The sequence below is a fragment of the Podarcis tiliguerta genome (assembly GCF_965153285.1).
Source record: "Podarcis tiliguerta genome assembly, chromosome: 8".
NCBI lineage: Eukaryota > Metazoa > Chordata > Lepidosauria > Squamata > Lacertidae > Podarcis > Podarcis tiliguerta.
In genome coordinates, this window is record NC_139541.1 from 76472309 (window position 1) to 76489969 (window position 17661).

The 17661-nt window shown below is 50.6% G+C and overlaps 1 protein-coding gene across 1 annotated transcript in view; it reads left to right on the plus strand.

Annotated features, from left to right (window-relative positions):
• GRIK5 (glutamate ionotropic receptor kainate type subunit 5) overlaps positions 1-17661 on the plus strand; it is a 95692-nt gene that overhangs the window by 64494 nt on the left and 13537 nt on the right. The window contains exons 9-16 of the mRNA XM_083454885.1: positions 800-952; positions 2692-2796; positions 5307-5414; positions 7415-7618; positions 10060-10173; positions 12857-12966; positions 14518-14691; positions 17227-17392. Coding sequence (XP_083311011.1) covers positions 800-952; positions 2692-2796; positions 5307-5414; positions 7415-7618; positions 10060-10173; positions 12857-12966; positions 14518-14691; positions 17227-17392 — 1134 coding nt within the window. The remainder of the gene's footprint in view (positions 1-799; positions 953-2691; positions 2797-5306; positions 5415-7414; positions 7619-10059; positions 10174-12856; positions 12967-14517; positions 14692-17226; positions 17393-17661) is intronic.

Consider the following 17661-nt stretch of genomic DNA (forward strand, 5'->3'; position numbering starts at 1 on the left):
TCATTTCATCCACCTCCAGCTTTGCAGAGGCAGAGATGTTTGAGCCTAGTTGCAGAAGTAACAGTAGAACGGAGATGATAGGCTAGAGGCCCAGAAAGAACGTTTTGACAGCTGGAAGCGCAACCTGGCTCCCATCTGTCAGCCAGGGAAGAAACAATTGCAGGAGATTTCATTGCCCTGGCATGCTTGGAAGAACACATATAAGAACTTCATAACTAAGAACTGGAGCCTGAGTTTGCTTTCCCCCCTCCTCCTCATCAGCCCCTTTTCCTTTTGTGCCATGTCTTTTAGAGGGTGAGGATTATCTTACTTAAGTTTTTTTGCCTGAAGAGTGTGTGTGGGGCGATGCTTTAAATAATAATAATAATAACGGGACGCGGGTGGCGCTGTCGGTTAAACCACAGAACCTTGGACTTGCCGATCAGAAGGTGGGCGGTTCGAATCCCTGCGACGGGGTGAGCTCCCGTTGCTCGGTCCCTGCTCCTGCCAACCTAGCAGTTCGAAAGCACGTCAAAGTGCAAGTAGATAAATAGGTACCACTCCGGTGGGAAGGTAAACGGTGTTTCCGTGCGCTGCTCTGGTTCACCAGAAGCAGCTTAGTCATGCAGGCCACATGACCCGGAAGCTGTACGCCGGCTCCCTCGACCTATAGAGCAAGATGAGCGCCGCAACGCCAGAGTCGGCCACAACTGGACCTAATGGTCAGGGGCCCCTTTACCTTTAATAATAATAGCAGGTACCCTCACCCTCTGACCTGCTTGATAATTAAACGCTGGCTGAACTGTTTGCTCCCCTTCAGCTGTCAGCGGCACTGATGTTCGATGCGGTGCACGTGGTGGTGAGTGCTGTGCGAGAGCTGAACCGCAGCCAGGAGATCGGGGTCAAACCCCTGGCCTGCACCTCGTCTAACATCTGGCAGCATGGGACCAGCCTCATGAACTACCTGCGCATGGTGAGATGTGGCTGTGCTCGCAGTGGGCAGGCTGTGTTTCCTATAATATCGAGGCACATACACAGTATGAAGAGGGTGATTAAGGCCTTGTGCAGATTATATTTGCCCCAGATACATCGCACAAATGTTTGCCTAGGTTTGAGCCAAAAATAAGAATGGGATCCAAGTTTTCCGACAGAAATTGTGGCCCTGTGGTGGATTTCTCCTCTTTTCTTGTCTTTATTCTTTTCTTTTTGACACTGCGCTCGCCATTGGAGATGCTTCTCTGTCTTCTTCCTCTGAAGGGGTGCAAAAGAAGGCAGTGCGAGAGTGGGCCTTCTCGGTGGTGGCTCCTTGTTTGCGAAATGTTCTCCCCAGGGAAGTACACCTGGTGCCGACATGGTTTACTTCTAATTGCCTGGGTAAAACATTTCTATTTACCGTATTTTTTGTTCTATAAGACGCACCCGACCGTAAGACGCACCTAGTTTTTAGAGGAGGAAAACAAGAGACAAGAAAGCAACGCAAAGCCTCCTGATCGAAGAGGGAGGAGCGCTCCGGCTGCGCTCAAGAGCAGTGGCGTAGCGTGGGGGGTGCAGGGGGGGCCAGCCACACCGGGTGCAACATCTAGGGGTTAGGGTTAGGGGGCGCAAATCCACGGGTTAGGGGGTACAAATTACTTGCCTTGCCCCGGGTGCTGACAACCCATGCTACGCCACTGCTCAAAAGGCTTTGTGTGGCTATCCCTGAAGCTAGGAGAGTAAGAGGGATTGGTACGCACTGATCCCTCTTACTCTCCTGGCTTCAGCGAAAGCTGGGCAGCCTGCATTCACTCCATAAGATGCACACACATTTCCCCTTACTTTTTAGGAGGTGAAAAGTGTGTCTTATAGAGCGAAAAATATGGTACCTAGGCGTTTGATGGTTAATTGGGAGGGTAGTGAGTTTTCTGGCCCTTTAGTGGGGTGGGTCGGATTCATCCTTGTATAAATATTCTTGGTTGAGCATGCTTGGGTATTATAATGCAGCTGCAGAGATAATGATACATACTGCTCAACTTCCCAAACTGCTCCTTGGTGGGTAGCTGAGATTTAATAGCCTGGTCTCTCAAAATGGCCTACCAAACTCTTTTATCTCCTCCTCCCATCACTCTGTGCACTCCTTCCTTTTCTGCTACCTGTGTGTAGCAGTCAGGTCTCCGAGGCCTTGCCTCCCTGTAACTATTCCTGCTAACATTAAACAGCTCCTTCTGTAAGTAGGCCCTTTGTTTTGCAAAATCCGCCCCCCCCCCCCGCCCAAGCAATTTGGAAAGTTCACAAACATTCCATGATGTCACAGCAGCCCCGGCCAATGGATGGGGAGGAAGGGCACATTTCAGTCGACTGAAAGCCAGAGCTCTGGCAACTTCATTCTCCAGGTTTCCCTACATCACACCTCCTCAGCCAATCTGGAGCAGGCTCAGTTACACTCGGGGTAGGGGGGGGAAGTAATTTAATTTCAAAAAGTAAATCTGCACATTGCATCTTTGATAACCTTCGGATGTGCACACACTGTCTTCAAATGAGGCGCAGAGAGGAACCCATAGTTCGCATATATTGATGAATCTAGGGGGATGTAAAAATCCAGTGCTGGCTACCTCAAGCTGGTTGTACCCTTCACCGCAGGCTGGTCATATCTCACTGTCTTCCCTTCTTTTCCTGTCTCCCTCTCTGTCTTTTCTCCCTCCCAACCCCCATTTCTGTCTCTCCATCCCTGGCCAGGTAGAGTATGACGGGCTGACAGGGCGTGTAGAGTTCAACAGCAAGGGCCAGAGAACCAATTATACCTTGCGCATCCTGGAAAAAGCCCGCCATGGGCACCGGGAGGTAAGTGGGGGGTTATCCTTAAAACTGGCCTTCCCTTCCGAGTCCAGGTTCTGAGCAAAGGCAACCCAAATCATGCAGTTCAGAATATGCATTTATGGTTCCTCAACTGCAAATCATCTACTTCATTTCCTGTAGCCTCGAGGGGCTGTAGGTTGAAGTCCGCTGTGTGCTTGTTATGTACTGAGTTGAATAGGATCCAAAATGTAGCAGTCTGATTGGTCCTAGAACAATAGGATCCAAAATGCAGCAGTCTGATTGGTCCTAGAACAATAGGATTCAGAATGCAGCAGTCTGATTGGTCCTAGAACAATGCAGAAGTCTGATTGGTCTGCAGGAGCCACCCAATCCAGCTCCAGATGGAAGTGAATCCACAACCTGATTGGCCTACAGGAGAATTCCGGAATTAGCCAATCACGTGCAGCCCATTGTGTAAATAATGTATATAAAGCAGATACTTTGGGGAAACTTTCATTCCTCCTCACCCCTATGAGCTGAATAAAGAGCATGAAATGCTTGACTCTGAGTATATTTCAGTGCTCATCTTGCAAGAAAGCGAAATGATTCAGGCCAGGTTTCCAGATACGAGCCCAGTTTTCCCCCAAAGTCTGAAGTTTCTACATGCAGAATTCTAAGGCCTCTTCTCTTCCTCCTCCTGCAACTGTTCTTCACTCTCCAGTCCTGCAGCTTCTCGGGCCTCTGACTCTGTCTCCTGGCTGTCACAGACGCCTCCAGATCGCTGCTTCCCTTCTACCAAGTCTGTCTCCAACCCTACTTCTCCCGCTGACGACTCCTCAGTATCCACTCCTCAGTGTCCAGCCAGTCCCTGACACCGTTTCAATACAGCTCTATGCTTTAAAGAACAAACCTCAAAGCGGTTCACAACACATTAAAACATCTAATAGAACAATCTGGAATAAAACTAATTCAAGCTCCCAGTACGTTTCCAAGTACAATTCAAAGTGTTGGTGCAGACCTTTAAAGCCCTAAACGGCCTTGGTGCAGTATACCTGAAGGAGCATCTCCACCCCCATCGTTCTACCCGGACACTGAGGTCCAGCACCGAGGCCTTCTGGCGGTTCCCTCTCTGTGAGAAGCCAAGTTACAGGGAACCAGGCAGAGGGCCTTCTCGGTGGTGGCGCCCTCCCTGTGGAACGCCCTCCCACCAGATGTCAAAGAGAACAACAGCTACCTGACTTTTAGAAGACATCTGAAGGCAGCCCTGTTTAGGGAAGCTTTTAATGTTTGATGTATTACAGTATTTTAATATTTTTTTGGAAGCTGCCCAGAGTGGCTGGGGAAGCCCAGCCAGATGGACGGGGTATAAATAATAAATTATTACTATTATTATTATTATTATTACAATTATTATTATAAGCTTCAAGGGAGATATTTCAGATCCTTCTCGAAGTGACGTTTTGCTTTTCCCAGTCGCCAGCCTGGCACCCGGAGATCTCCACGCGGTTGCGATCAAACTTTTGCCAGTCACAAAACGCGCCTGGCGCCTAGCTAATTTCAAACACTGCTGATAAAACAGTCCCGCTTAGGGGTGGGTTGGGGGCCTGGGGGCCGAATGCAGCCTTCCACTTGGCATGGCCCTTTGAATTCTCTTCAGGCTACACCCCCTTTCCTCAGGCCACACCCTCCTTGGTTGTTTTTTGCCTGGCTGGAATGTGTGCTTGAACCCCAGTAATGTTTCTTATGCGCCTGAACTGAGGACAAGGGAAGTATGGCTGTGCATTCATTGCTCCGCCCACCTGTCCTTCTAGCCCCGCCCCCTAGCATCTCTGGGAAGTTTCCCAGAAGGTGTGATGGCCTGGGACTTGGACTCTGACTTGGAACCGGAGGAGTCTCAGTCCGCACCGGATCGTCTGCCTTAGGCGGCATCTGAACCGAGTCTGGGGCCTGATTCTGAAGAGCCCCAGTCTGCACAGGTTCCCCTGCAACAAGCCCTAGCTGGGCCGAGTCAGGGGCCTGAGCCTGCCCTGGCTCCAGATGCGGGGATTACCTCGTTACCCTCTGGTGGGCCATCACGTACAGCTGCTCCACTACCAGTTGGGTCAGGAGAGGCTGAGGTGGCCTCTGGGTCTAGTAACCCGCTGACATCTCCCGAGCTGCAGAGACACAGGTCTGAGAGGAGAGACCTGAGTACTTGCAGGAGGAGTGCTCGCCTTTGGGCGAGACAGGGAGGTGAGTCACCGGGGGATCAGGACCAGCCGTTACCCCGTCAGAGTTAAAGGCTGCTGGACCCCGCCCCAGGTTGTGGGACCAACATTGCTGCTGGAACCTGCCTGAGACCCTGTGCCTGACCTAGCCTGGTTTCCTGCCTTGTGACTTGCTTTGGCCATGTTGGACTGACTCCTGCGGAATCCTTGGATTCGGAACTGGACCTGGACCGCGTTGCTTGGGTTTACCCCCGGGCCCAGCACAGAAAGGAATGCAGCCTTGAGCTGGAAAAGGTTCCCCTTACCTCTTCTAGTGAGACCTTCTAACATGCTTTTCCTTATTTGCAGATCGGGGTGTGGTACTCCAACAGGACTCTTGCCATGAACGCCACAACGCTGGACATCAACATCTCAGAGAGCCTTGCCAACAAGAATCTGACGGTCACCACCATCTTAGTAAGCTCACTGACCCCCTTTGCTGGGCTTTGTTAAGGGAGGGGAGTGTGGGGTCCCTTGGCCTTTAATATCAAATTCAGGTTGAGAGTCTTCTAGGCTTGACAGACGGTGAGTTTGTATGTGGGCCACCGGTGACCAGATCCAGAGCGCTGAGCTCCTCAACTTGTGTTGGGGAGTGAATTTTCGCAAACTCTGTCACGCAAGAGGGAGGAGCGCAACCCCTGCTGAGATTCCTCCACTTTGGCACGGCTATCAAAGCTGCCCTGGCACAGCTCACTGATCAGAAGGCATAGAGCAGCGCGATGACAGGGAGCCTAATGAACTGTCGGTCTGCTCCAGCTTTAATCCCGGCAACCCTGCATGCCATATATTGTAGTCACACACATAATATGGGACGCGGGTGGCGCTGTGGGTTAAACCACAGAGCCTAGGACTTGCCGATCAGAAGGTTGGTGGTTCGAATTCCCGTGACGGGGTGAGCTCCTGTTGCTCGGTCCCTGCTCCTGCCAACCTAGCAGTTCGAAAGCACATCAAAGTGCAAGTAGATAAATAGGTACCGCTCCAGTGGGAAGGTAAACGGCGTTTCTGTGCGCTGCTTTAGTTCGCCAGAAGTGGCTTAATAATGCTGGCCCCATGACCCGGAAGCTGTATGCCGGCTCCCTCGGCCAATAAAGCGAGATGAGCGCCGCAACCGCAGAGTCGGCCATGACTGGACCTAATGGTCAGGAGTCCCTTTACCTTTACCTTTTACACATAATACACCCCTTCGGTGCAGCAGTCTCAAGCCGGAACCAAAACAGGAGGAGTATGGAGTCCCTTGTGGGCTGCCCTACACGGCTCATGGTGCATTGCCAGTGTGGTTTTCTGCTGGACTCCAGCTCCCATCACCCACATCTATTCTGCATGCTAACTGATGGGAGTTGTAGTCCAACAACACTGTGAAGGCACTGTGCATTGGCCAGCTCCGTTGAGCGCCATTTTGGCTTGATTGGTCCCAATTCTTGCGAGGTTGGGATTAAAGGTCTAAAGGACCTGTTCTCCTGTACACCTGGTCTGCGGCAAGAGGAGCCCATGGGGCACCTTCCAGATGCCATTGGACTACAACTCCCATCAGCCCCAGCCAGCATGGCCTGTGGTCAGGGCTGATGGAGCCCACAGCCCTTGGTCTAAGGAGCCCTTGGTCTAAGGAGAAGACATGATCAAAACATTATTACACTGGAACTCATAGTAATTGAGTGTAAGCCGATGGATTCAGGATTGGTGTGATCTGAACTAGTGCAGTTTGGCGCTGAGTAGAGGTTTTTTGTGGGGGGAGGTGAATGCCTCCCTTTTATTATCTTTCTTTTCGTTTTTTAACAAGCGCTTCCTTGCTGTGTAGAGCTCCTCAGGGTGTCTGGCTGCCATTCTCCTCCTCACAGAAGGCGCTGAGACAGAGCTATGGCTGCGATCAACATGTAGTGCGGCCCCAGTGCCTTGTGGGAGGAGAATAAAGTGCTTTGTGGAGAATGTGAGAGCGGGGCTTTGTTATGTTTCGTTTGAAGAAGGCAGGGGAAGGCGACTGCTTCACCAACCTGGGAAGTTTCCCCCTCTCCTCCTCCTGAAAAGAAATCAGCCAACATTTCTCTCCTCTGTAGAGGGCTATTCTGACTTAGCTGTAGATGTAGACTGACAAAAGTTTCGGAATACGCCACATGATTAACCTGAGGAATTCACTGCCACAAGATGTGCCGGTGGCCCGCAGTGGAGGGCGAAAAGGGGCATTGCCCACAACCTCGGTCTGCCCTCACCCAGCCCTCCACCCCCTCCTGGGGTTGGACACAGCCTGCCATCAGTTGAGTCAGTTGCGAGGAGTGAGAAATGTCCTTATTTCTCACCTGAGGAATGTCGGAGGGTATGAAACGGAACAAGGCCTTGGTGAAACCTCCTTGCAAACTTCCTTCTGGAACTTATTCCCTAACGCAAGGGGCTGTTACTCACGGTCTCCCTGTCCCCTCTTACAGGAAAACCCCTATGTGATGCGCCGTGCAAACTTCCAGGAGCTGTCCGGCACAGAGCAGTACGAGGGCTTCTGCGTAGACATGCTACACGAACTCGCCGACATCCTTAAATTTCGCTTCCAGATTAAGCTGGTGGAGGACGGGCTCTATGGGGCTCCCGAGCCAAATGGATCTTGGACTGGCATGGTGGGAGAGCTCATTAATAGGGTACGGCTCCTTGGGATGGAACCCAATGGGGTCTCCTTCTCCAGACCTTTTCCTGAAGACCCACAACCCCCTTATCTCTCGGTAGTACCGTATTTTTCACCCCATAGGACACACTTTTTCCCCTCCAAAAATGAAGGGGAAATGTGTGTGCATCCTATGGGGCGAATGCAGGCTTTCGCTGAAGCCTGGAGAGCGAGAGGCATCGGTGCGCACCGACCCCTCTTGCTCTCCAGGCTTCCGGAAGCTATCCGCAAGCCCTGCGGGAGTTCCCATGGGCTCACAAGGCTTGCGGGCAGCAGCCTGCCGCCCGAAGCACGGGGAGCCCTCCGGAGGACTCCCCGTGCTTCGGGCGAGTGTCCGCAAGCCTTGCGCGCCCGATGGGAGGTCCCGCCGATCGTGCGAGGCTTGGGGCGGCAGCCTGCCGCCTGAAGCACGGGGAGCCCTCCGGAGGACTCCCCGTGCTTCGGGCGAGTGTCCGCAAGCCTTGCGCGCCCGATGGGAGGTCCCGCCGATCGTGCGAGGCTTGGGGCGGCAGCCTGCCGCCTGAAGCACGGGGAGCCTTCCGGAGGACTCCCCGTGCTTCGGGCGAGTGTCCGCAAGCCTTGCGCGCCCGACGGGAGGTCCCGCCGAGCGCGCGAGGCTTGGGGCGGCACCCTGCCGCCCAAAGCACGGGGTGCCCTCCGGAGGGCTCCCCTTGCTTCTGGCGGGTGTCTGCAAGGCTTGGGGCGGCAGCCGCAGCTGGGGGGAGGGAAATAAAAATTTTTAATTCATTCCCCCCCCCCCCAAAAAACCGAGGTGCGTCCTATGGGCTGGTGCGCCCTATAGGACGAAAAATACGGTATTTCATCTGACAGGGAATCTTCTGTCAGAACCAAAAGCACAAAAGTGTGGGCTGGTGAGAGAGGACAAGCGCATGTGAGCATGTACAGCATGCCCTTTTTCTGCAGGGCACCATGACTGCCCTATCACTGTCTTTCCGGTTCCTCCGAAAGCTCAGGCCCTAGTGCTGCTTCTTTGGTTCTTTGCTGTCAGATGAAGGCCTGTCTAGACACAGAGCAAAATGTGATAGGTGGCAGGGGATCAGATTTTTTTAATGCACCTGCGTTCCTGGACTTGCTCCCTGCAAGTAGAAAGCTAGCATCACAGGAACTGGGCTCGGCAAAAATATTTTCCTAGCTTTTTTCTTGCAGGGAGGGCTTTGTTCTGTTTGTTCGCATGAAAGAGTGCTCAGGAATGGCATCCCCGCAACTGACGTCTGAAGCTGTAAAACCTCTCTGTCACCTCACATTGCTGCATGGGTTGACCGAGGGCTTTCCCACAGCTTTCCTTCAGAGAAAACAACTCTTTAGCGCTGAATTGGAGCAAACTGCAACCGGGTTTTCTGGGGATTGCTGTTTGTTCCGATTTACAGCTAAAGAGCGGGTTTATCCCTGGGAAAGGAGTGAGACGGGGGTGGCAGGAACCTCTCAGTGCTTTCAAAGCACATGACAAGCAGAAGTGTGGACAAGCCCCCAGGCACAGGCCCGGTCTTATTTGTGGAGATAATGAATGAGCAACGGGTACTTCATTCTTTTTCCGGGGCTACAAAAGATTGTGCGATTAGAATGGACAATAATGCACTATGGAAAGAACTGCTATCAGTTGTGGTTCTGGAGTCTCCAACTGAGGGTGATTCTGAGACCTCTGGCTGCTAGTTGAGTGTTTGCTCCCACCAGTCCACAAGGGCAGGGATAGCTAATGTGGGTCCTCCCAGTTGTTGCTAGACTCCAGGGCCCATCAGCTTCAGCTTTGAAGGTCTGGGCTGATGGGAGTTGTAGTCTGGCAACATTTAGAGAGCATCACATTGGCCCCCCATATATGAGAGCAGCGTTTCTCCAAACTTGGGTCTGTAGCTGTTTTTGGACCACGACTCCCATCATACCTAGCTAGCAGGACTAGTGGTCAGGGATGATGGGAACTGTAGTCCAAAAACACTAAGTTGGAGAAACCAATTACTGGGGGACATATTTATACATTAAATGTGCATTCAGCGTGGGAATTCTTTTTCTAACCACGTGGTTGGAAACCTCGGTATGAAATAAATGTGCAAAATCACCCTGATTTTTCACTGCATGAGCAAGTTGCCGGAAGCTTGCTGCCACAAATCAGCCTGTGAAATTCAGTGCCCCTCTCTCCCCACCCTCCCTGACCACCAGCTTGGCCTTTCTGGATCTCTGACATGCTGTTCCCTGCCACCTCCTTTCCTGCTTGCAAAGTGTCGTTGCCAAAGTGATCTTTCCCTTGCTCTGAGCAGTTAGAATGGCTGGCGGGTGGAGGGGGAAGAGGAAGAGAAGGCACCGCAACTTTGCTCCTGCTCCCACCCAGAAGAGGGCGCATGGCGGTGGGTTGGGCCATGCAATTCTCTGAGTGACAGGCAGGGGTCACTGTGCTTTGCTCCGCAGAAAGCTGACCTGGCCGTGGCTGCGTTCACCATCACGGCCGAGCGGGAGAAGGTCATCGACTTCTCCAAGCCTTTTATGACCCTGGGGATCAGCATCTTGTACCGGGTTCACATGGTATGTGCGCTTTTGTCTTGTGGGACTGGGAGGAGGGGGGCCACAGCTGAGAGTTGAGCAAATGGGCCGGTGAACCTAAGGGCAGAACAGGGTGGCTGTTGAGTTTCATTTCACACACAACCCAGTACAGTGGTACCTTGGTTGTCAAACCACCTTGGTACTCAAACAACTTGGAACCCAAACACTGCAAACCTGGAAGTAAGCGTTCTGGTTTGCGAAGTGTTTTCGGAAGCCGGATGTGCTCCGTTAGAGTCTTATGCTGAGGTTTGTCTGTTTTTGCCATTTATCCTTTATGTTTTTGTTTTTGCAGCTCTTTGTTTTTTGTTTTTGTGACTGTGTGGAAACCCAGTTCAGCTACTGATTGATTGACTGTGTGACTGCAGTACATTGTTTATTGCTTTCATTTTATGGATCAGTGGTCTCGTTAGAGAGTGAAATTCATGTTAAATTGCTGTTTTAGGGGTTGTGTCTGGAACAGATTAATCCGTTTTGCATTACTTTCTCTGGGAAAGCGCGCCTTGGTTTTGGAACGCTTTGGTTTTGGAATGGATTAAGTTTGAGAACCAGGGTACCACTGTACCTACTCTGAGACTTTAGACAGCCTCACAATTATAGGTGGGAGTTTTGACCCCTGTGGGTGATGTTCTTCAGCCTTCTTAAAGCAGTTCTTTATCATGGGAAACTCTGGTTAAAGGAACGCTCCATCTTCTCCTCCATTCTGATAATGGTGCAAAGTTGTGCTGTGGTTTCACACCATCCCACGACTCTTCTCTCCTGTCTTCAGTTTGGGAAGGCAGCAAAAACGACAACTTTTATCACATTGCAAGGTTGTCAAAACAAGGTCTCCTTGGCTGCATTCAGCTTGATGGACCGCAAAGTGTGCAGCGGGGCTAATATAAGCAACGGTGCTGGAATTGCACCAACGATACCCTTGTTCCAATCCCTCATTTCAGCCTTGAAATTCATTGAGTGACTTCAGGTTGGCCAGTATCTCTCGGCCTCACAAGGCCATTGTGAGAATAAAACGGGGAGTGAGGAGCGAAGCCACGTCCTCTGCCTTGAGCTCATTAGAGGAACATTATCCTAACAAATACCCTGTTATTTGCGAAAGACCTTTAAATGGAGCAAGGGAGCGTAGCTGCAATTGCCCCGGGTTTGTCATGAATCAGCAGAAACCAAGGTACCAGCCCTGAGTCAACAACCTCTGAAACAGCCTCCAGAATCCCCGATATAATGACAACAACAAGCCGGTTTCCTTCAAGGCGCATTAGAGCGAAGAGAACGGCATTAAAGCTAATTGTGTAGCTCCATTATCTCTGCAGTTAGCAGAGTTGACCCGTTAAGTCTGCTTTCAGGAGCACTGCAAGCAATGCTGGCTCTGCTTCCGTGGAGGCAGCTTTTAATTGGAATGCACCACGGCAGTTTGCTGGCCCACATGAAACAGCCCAGTCTTCCTACCTTGTTGTTGTTTAGTCGTTTAGTTGTGTCCGACTCTTCGTGACCCCCTGGACCAGAGAATGCCAGGCACTCCTGTCTTCCACTGCCTCCCGCAGTTTGGTCAAACTCATGCTGGTAGCTTCAATAACACTATCCAGCCATCTCGTCCTCTGTCGTCCCCTTCTCCTTGTGCCCTCCATCTTTCCCTACAAAAGGGTCTTTTCCAGGGAGTCTTCTCTTCTCATGAGGTGGCCAAACTCTTGGAGCCTCAGCTTCAGGATCTGTCCTGCCAGTGAGCACTCAGGGCTGATTTCCTTCAGAATGGAGAGGTTTGATCTTGCAGTCCATGGGACTCTCAAAGAGTCTCCTCCAGCACTATAATTCAAAAGCATCAATTCTTTGGAGATCAGCCTTCTTTATGGTCCAGCTCTCACTTCCTACCTTAGGGATAGGCAAAGTTTAGGCTAGTCCATTGGGGCACGTTGACACACCAACCTTCGTCTTCCTCCAGCCAGCCCTGACCTACCTACCTGCCTCTTTTCTTGCAACCAGTCAGAGATGGTGCTGGTTGTCAGCTTCCTTCCCCTTAGTCTCAGCGTTGCCCCTGTAGAACGCAGCAGCAGCAGCAGCAGGGAGGAAGATGGGGAGAAAACTAGAAGTGGCTCTGTCATTGGCTCTGGCGCCACCTGCTGTTGTTCTCCCTATGTTCTGCCCTACCAGTCGCAATGCACACCAGCCACCACTGTGGATAGGCAAGGTTTAGGCTGGGCTGAATATAGGGATATAGGGAATATTTGTTGGAAGCCACCCAGAGTGGCTAGGCCCGCAGGGCTCAGCAAACTTTTTCAGCAGGGGGCCGCTCCACTGTCCCTCAGACCTTGTGGGGGGCCGGGCTATATTTTTTTTTTGGGGGGGGGGGAATGAATGAATTCCTCTGCCCCACAAATAACCCAGAGCTGCATTTTAAATAAAAGCACACATTCTACTCATGTAAAAACACCAGGCAGGCCCCACAAATAACCCAGAAATGGATTTTAAATAAAAGGGCACATTCTACTCATGTAAAAATGCTGATTCCCGGACCGTCTGCAGGCCAGATTTAGGTGATTGGGCCGGATCTGGGCCCTGGGCCTTAGTTTGCCTACCCATGGGCTAGGGCAATCCAGTCAGATGGGTGAGGTACAAATAAAACAAATTATTGATATTAATGGTGATTCAGTGCTCCTGCTACTTCTTTTTTTTACAGGGACGCAAACCAGGGTATTTCTCCTTCCTGGATCCTTTCTCGCCGGCTGTTTGGCTTTTCATGCTCCTGGCTTATCTCGCTGTCAGCTGCGTCCTCTTCCTAGCTGCCAGGTTAGTGCCCTCTATCCTGGAGCCATACTCAGGCACTACTAGGGATGGGCCTATGGGGCACGGCCTCCCAGTGGTGTAGCTGGCTGCTTGGGCGCCCGGGCTGAGCCATCCATGGGGGCGGGGCGAGCTGGGCAGGTCATTCTGGGCGGAGCCTGCAGGGCGGCTGGGGGGAGGTGCGTGGCAGACGCGAGCCCCACATACACCGAAAAGGAGAGATGTATGGCTTGGGCACGTTGCAGGCCCTGTGATAACTGCCACCCCCTGGGTGAGTGGCACCCAGTGTGCCCCCCCCCAGCTCTGCTGCTGTGGCGTCCCCCACAAAAAAAATCTAAGTGCCCCTAGTATTTCTAGGTGGGTAATGAATCCAGTAGAAGTTTGAGGTTTGTGTGTTCTCCGTGTTACTGGGATATTAATTTGAGAGAATAACTTGAAATTACTCTCTAAAGAGTCTATCTGGGGGTGTTGAATTGTGTAACTGAAGGGAAAGTGAATTGGGTTGGAGCAGGAGATTAACGGGGGATAACTGAGCGAAAGAAGTTTGGGGTGATCTGGGATGTGGTGCAAATTAACTGAGTATTTTTTGGAAGTGGGGATTTGGTTGGGAAATTAGTTGGCTTGCATTCTGTTGCATTTAAATTCTGAAACTGCATCCACACATATAAATTAGCGTCTGACCATTTTTGCTTATGGGCTTTTAAGAACCTAACCAAACATCCTTGTTGCATTGTGTGTTGCAATGCACCCTGAAGCCGAGGTGGTCAGGCGTCTGTATTCTTTCTCGGGGGAGGTAGATTTAGTCACACAAATTGAGCTCTGCATAAAGTCACGACCGCCTGTCAGCAGGTACTCAGACATAATGGTGTGTGCAGATATGTACATTCACACATACACATTGCACAGAAAGAGCAAGGCAGAGGAGTCACCTTGAAGTATGTAATATTTCAGTTTCTTACAACATTTCTTCCACCATATTCCAAATAAAATTGGGGAGGGCTGCCAGGGACCGGATGAAATTGCTTTGAGTGTTGCATCTGATTCAGAGGCTGCCTGCTAGCCATCCCAGGCTAGGTTTCTTCCACATGTTATGCTTGGGGAAAGGACCGTAGTGGAAGAGTGCCTAATCTACATGCAGTAGACTCCAGGTTCAGTCCCTGGCAGCAACTTCAGGTCAAAAAAGGGATCAGGAAGCTGACGATGTCAAAGATCTGTAGCACAGAGGCCTGCTGCAAGACAGAGCGGTTTGCACTGGGCTAAACGGACTAAAAGCCGTGTGCCGTCTTTAAGGCAGTTCTTGTGTTCTTTGCTGCAGCAGATTGTGGGAAATGTCACTGCTCAAATCCTGTGATGGATGTTCGTGGCTGCAGCCATTTAGGGCGAGATCTGAAATGTCACTTTGAAACTGGTTCATCTTTCATGCCTTCCTGTAATTAAATTGGTAGTTTAGTGAAGGTGCAGAGACTACCCCCAAAACCCTGAGCCTAAATATGTTTACATAGAAGTAAGCCAGCTCCTCTCCTCTCTTTTCTCTCTTATTTTCTTTTCTTTTCACAGGCTGAGCCCTTATGAATGGTACAACCCCCATCCTTGCCTGCGTGAGCGGCACAACATATTGGAAAACCAGTACACGCTTGGCAACAGCCTCTGGTTCCCAGTTGGCGGCTTCATGCAACAGGGGTCAGAGATCATGCCTCGGGCCCTCTCTACCCGCTGTGTCAGTGGGGTCTGGTGAGCATCTGTGGGGCATGTGCCTGACAGGTTTGGAGAAAGTGGCCTCTGTGGAGTTGGGGTCCGTAGCAGGAGGGGTGACCAGCTATGGGGTATATGTTGGGATACTGCCAGGGTGACAAAGTCCATCATGACTCCACGTCGTCTCCGGACGTCCATCAATCTCCCATAGACACGCAGTATCAGCAATTAGCGACACGAGCTCCAGAAATAGCCTGCCACATTCCAGAGCCGATGCACGCTCTATCAGCAGATAATGCACAGCGAAAGATGCATGCAGGAGAGCATATTTACAAGTTTATTCAGCGTTGGTCAGAACAAAGAAAAACATGACTGCCTGCTTCAGTGTTCCGGCACAGAGAGAGAGAAAGCAAAGACACAACATAAACATCCTGTGAAACAGGAAATACGCAGGCTGTGACACAAACATTCTGCACCCTTTTAAGGTGGAACGGAAATATCCTAACATCATATTCAAATCTGGAAAATTCCAGACACCACCTCACCTCCCAGCTGCCTAGTAGCATTCTGCTGCCGTTTAAACAACTGAAACATATTAAATATTTTTTTCCCCCAGGTGCCTCTTAAACATTTGGTGGTGGCTCCTAGGAATTTGGATTTTTAAAATGGGATAGTGGTTAAGTTTTGATTAATCTACTAAGTTTTAGTTGATTAATTGGGGGGGGGGGGGCATTTTTGGTGACGACAACATTTGAAGGGCACATCTGTTTATCTGTGAAGGCTGATTTGGTTTTTGCATGTTACTGCAACAGAGAATGAAAAAAAAAATAAAGGAGGCAATTCCTTCTGAAAGCGAAACTGCCGTTTGTGTTTACCGAATTGTAGGGGGTCGCACTTCATTCAGTGTCTTACATCAGAGTTTGGATGATATCTAATGTTAATTGGTCCATTGTTTAAAAAGCAGATTCTAGAATTCTAGAAATTCTTTAGCCAATTGGCAGTGTGGATTTGTAATCTAAATCCATGTTTGGGCCCACTCAACCCTTTTCAGCACCTTACCCAGATGTTGCTTAGCCTACTCTACAAAGATATAAAACAGAATTTACTAAAAAGTCTTAATCTGAGCAACGTAATGGAACAGACCTTTTCACCTCAGTGTTTGTGACTAGGACATGTTAAATTAACAAGAATAATGTTGGTTTGTGTCAAATGAGGACACAACCTTCTCTCTAGGCTAAAGGCTAACAGCATATCTTCAGTGGGTATTGTTGAGGACTTAAATAAGCATCAATGCTTAGGTGAGTGTTGATGAATTTTAATGGCTGGTATCTGCTAGCTACTAGGGATACTCCCATCTGTTTTGCTGAGGACTGGGGAGAAATATTTTAGCAGTTGGCATGCAGCCAGAGAAGGAGAAAGACGATCAAGGTTTTTTTTAAAAAAACTGTCTGGCAGGCAAGAAGTGGCTTTTTTTTCCTTTAAAGGGTAGCTTTACCCATTTGGGAGTTTGCTTGCTCCTTTGTTCTCAACCTGGATATTTGTAAAGTTAACTGGTATCGCAAAGGGTTGCTACCACCCTCTCCTCAGAAGGATTTGGGCCCTGTGAGCTTCTGACTGATGGTGGCAATGTGAATTCTGATTTGCTGGTAAGGAGCCTCGGCGATGTTACACCAAAGCAACACCCTATCGCTTTCCTTATTGCAAAGAAGTCCAGTCTTTCGGGGAAGCCCTCCCAATCTGCTGCATAAATATGCAACCTGAGTTTGCCTGTGATTAGATGCCATCCGAAAATAGCTGCAGCCTGGAAGCGTCGCGGCATTAGATCTTGAAACCCGAAGGGATCTCATTAGCTAGGAAGTTTTCCTCTGCTTCTGCAGGATAAGTGGAGAGGCACTTTTATGCATGCCCAGAATGCCCTTCCCCGAGAGCCAGTGTGGCGTAGTGGTTAGATGGCAGCACTATGACCTGGGAGTAAAAAGGTAAAGGGACCCCTGACCATTAGGTCCAGTCGTGACCGACTCTGGGGTTGCGGCACTCATCTCGCTTTATTGGCCAAGGGAGCCGACGTACAGCTTCCGGGTCATGTGGCCAGCATGACTAAGCTGCTTCTGGCAAACCAGAGCAGTGCATGGAAACGCCCTTTACCTTCCCGCCTGAGCAGTACCTATTTATCTACTTGCACTTTGACGTGCTTTCAAACTGCTAGGTTGGCAGGAGCAGGGACCGAGCAATGGGAACTCACCCCGTCGCGGGGATTTGAACCGCTGACCTTCTGATCGGCAAGTCCTAGGCTCTGTGGTTTAACCCACAGCGCCACCCGCGTCCCTATGACCTGCGAGAGGAGGGTTCAAATCCACACTCAGCCACCAAGCTCACTGGGTGACCTTGGGCCTCTCACTTTCTCTTAGCCCAACCTACTCCACAGGGCTGTTGTGAGGATAAAATGGATGCTGTTTTTTGGGGGGGGGATGAGCTATAAATGAAACGCATAGAAATGCATACATTGCCCCCCCCCCATGGCTTTTGTTTTTTGGTACTGAAAATTGCGTGTGAATTTTGTTTTTGTTGCTGCAGGTGGGCATTCACCTTGATCATCATCTCCTCTTACACGGCCAACCTTGCTGCTTTCCTCACCGTGCAGAGGATGGAGGTGCCCATTGAGTCGGCGGACGACTTGGCTGACCAGACCAACATTGAATATGGCACCATCCACGCGGGCTCCACAATGACCTTCTTCCAAGTGAGAGAGACAAGCTCGTCAACTATATGGCTGGGCTGACACCCAGTTCCCTCCCGCAACTGTCATTCATCCGTCCACGGTCACCGAGCATGCTCAGTCATCATCGGGCTGTTTTTAAGTCCCCCCCCCCCTTCTAACAATGTTTATGCGCTTCTGTAAACCACGGGGGTTTTCCTGGGCTTGCTGCTGCCTTCCTCTCACGGGTGGGTGGTGCTGTTTTAGCTGCAAAAGGCATTGGCACCCAGCCCTGAAGTTGGCAGATACGGGTC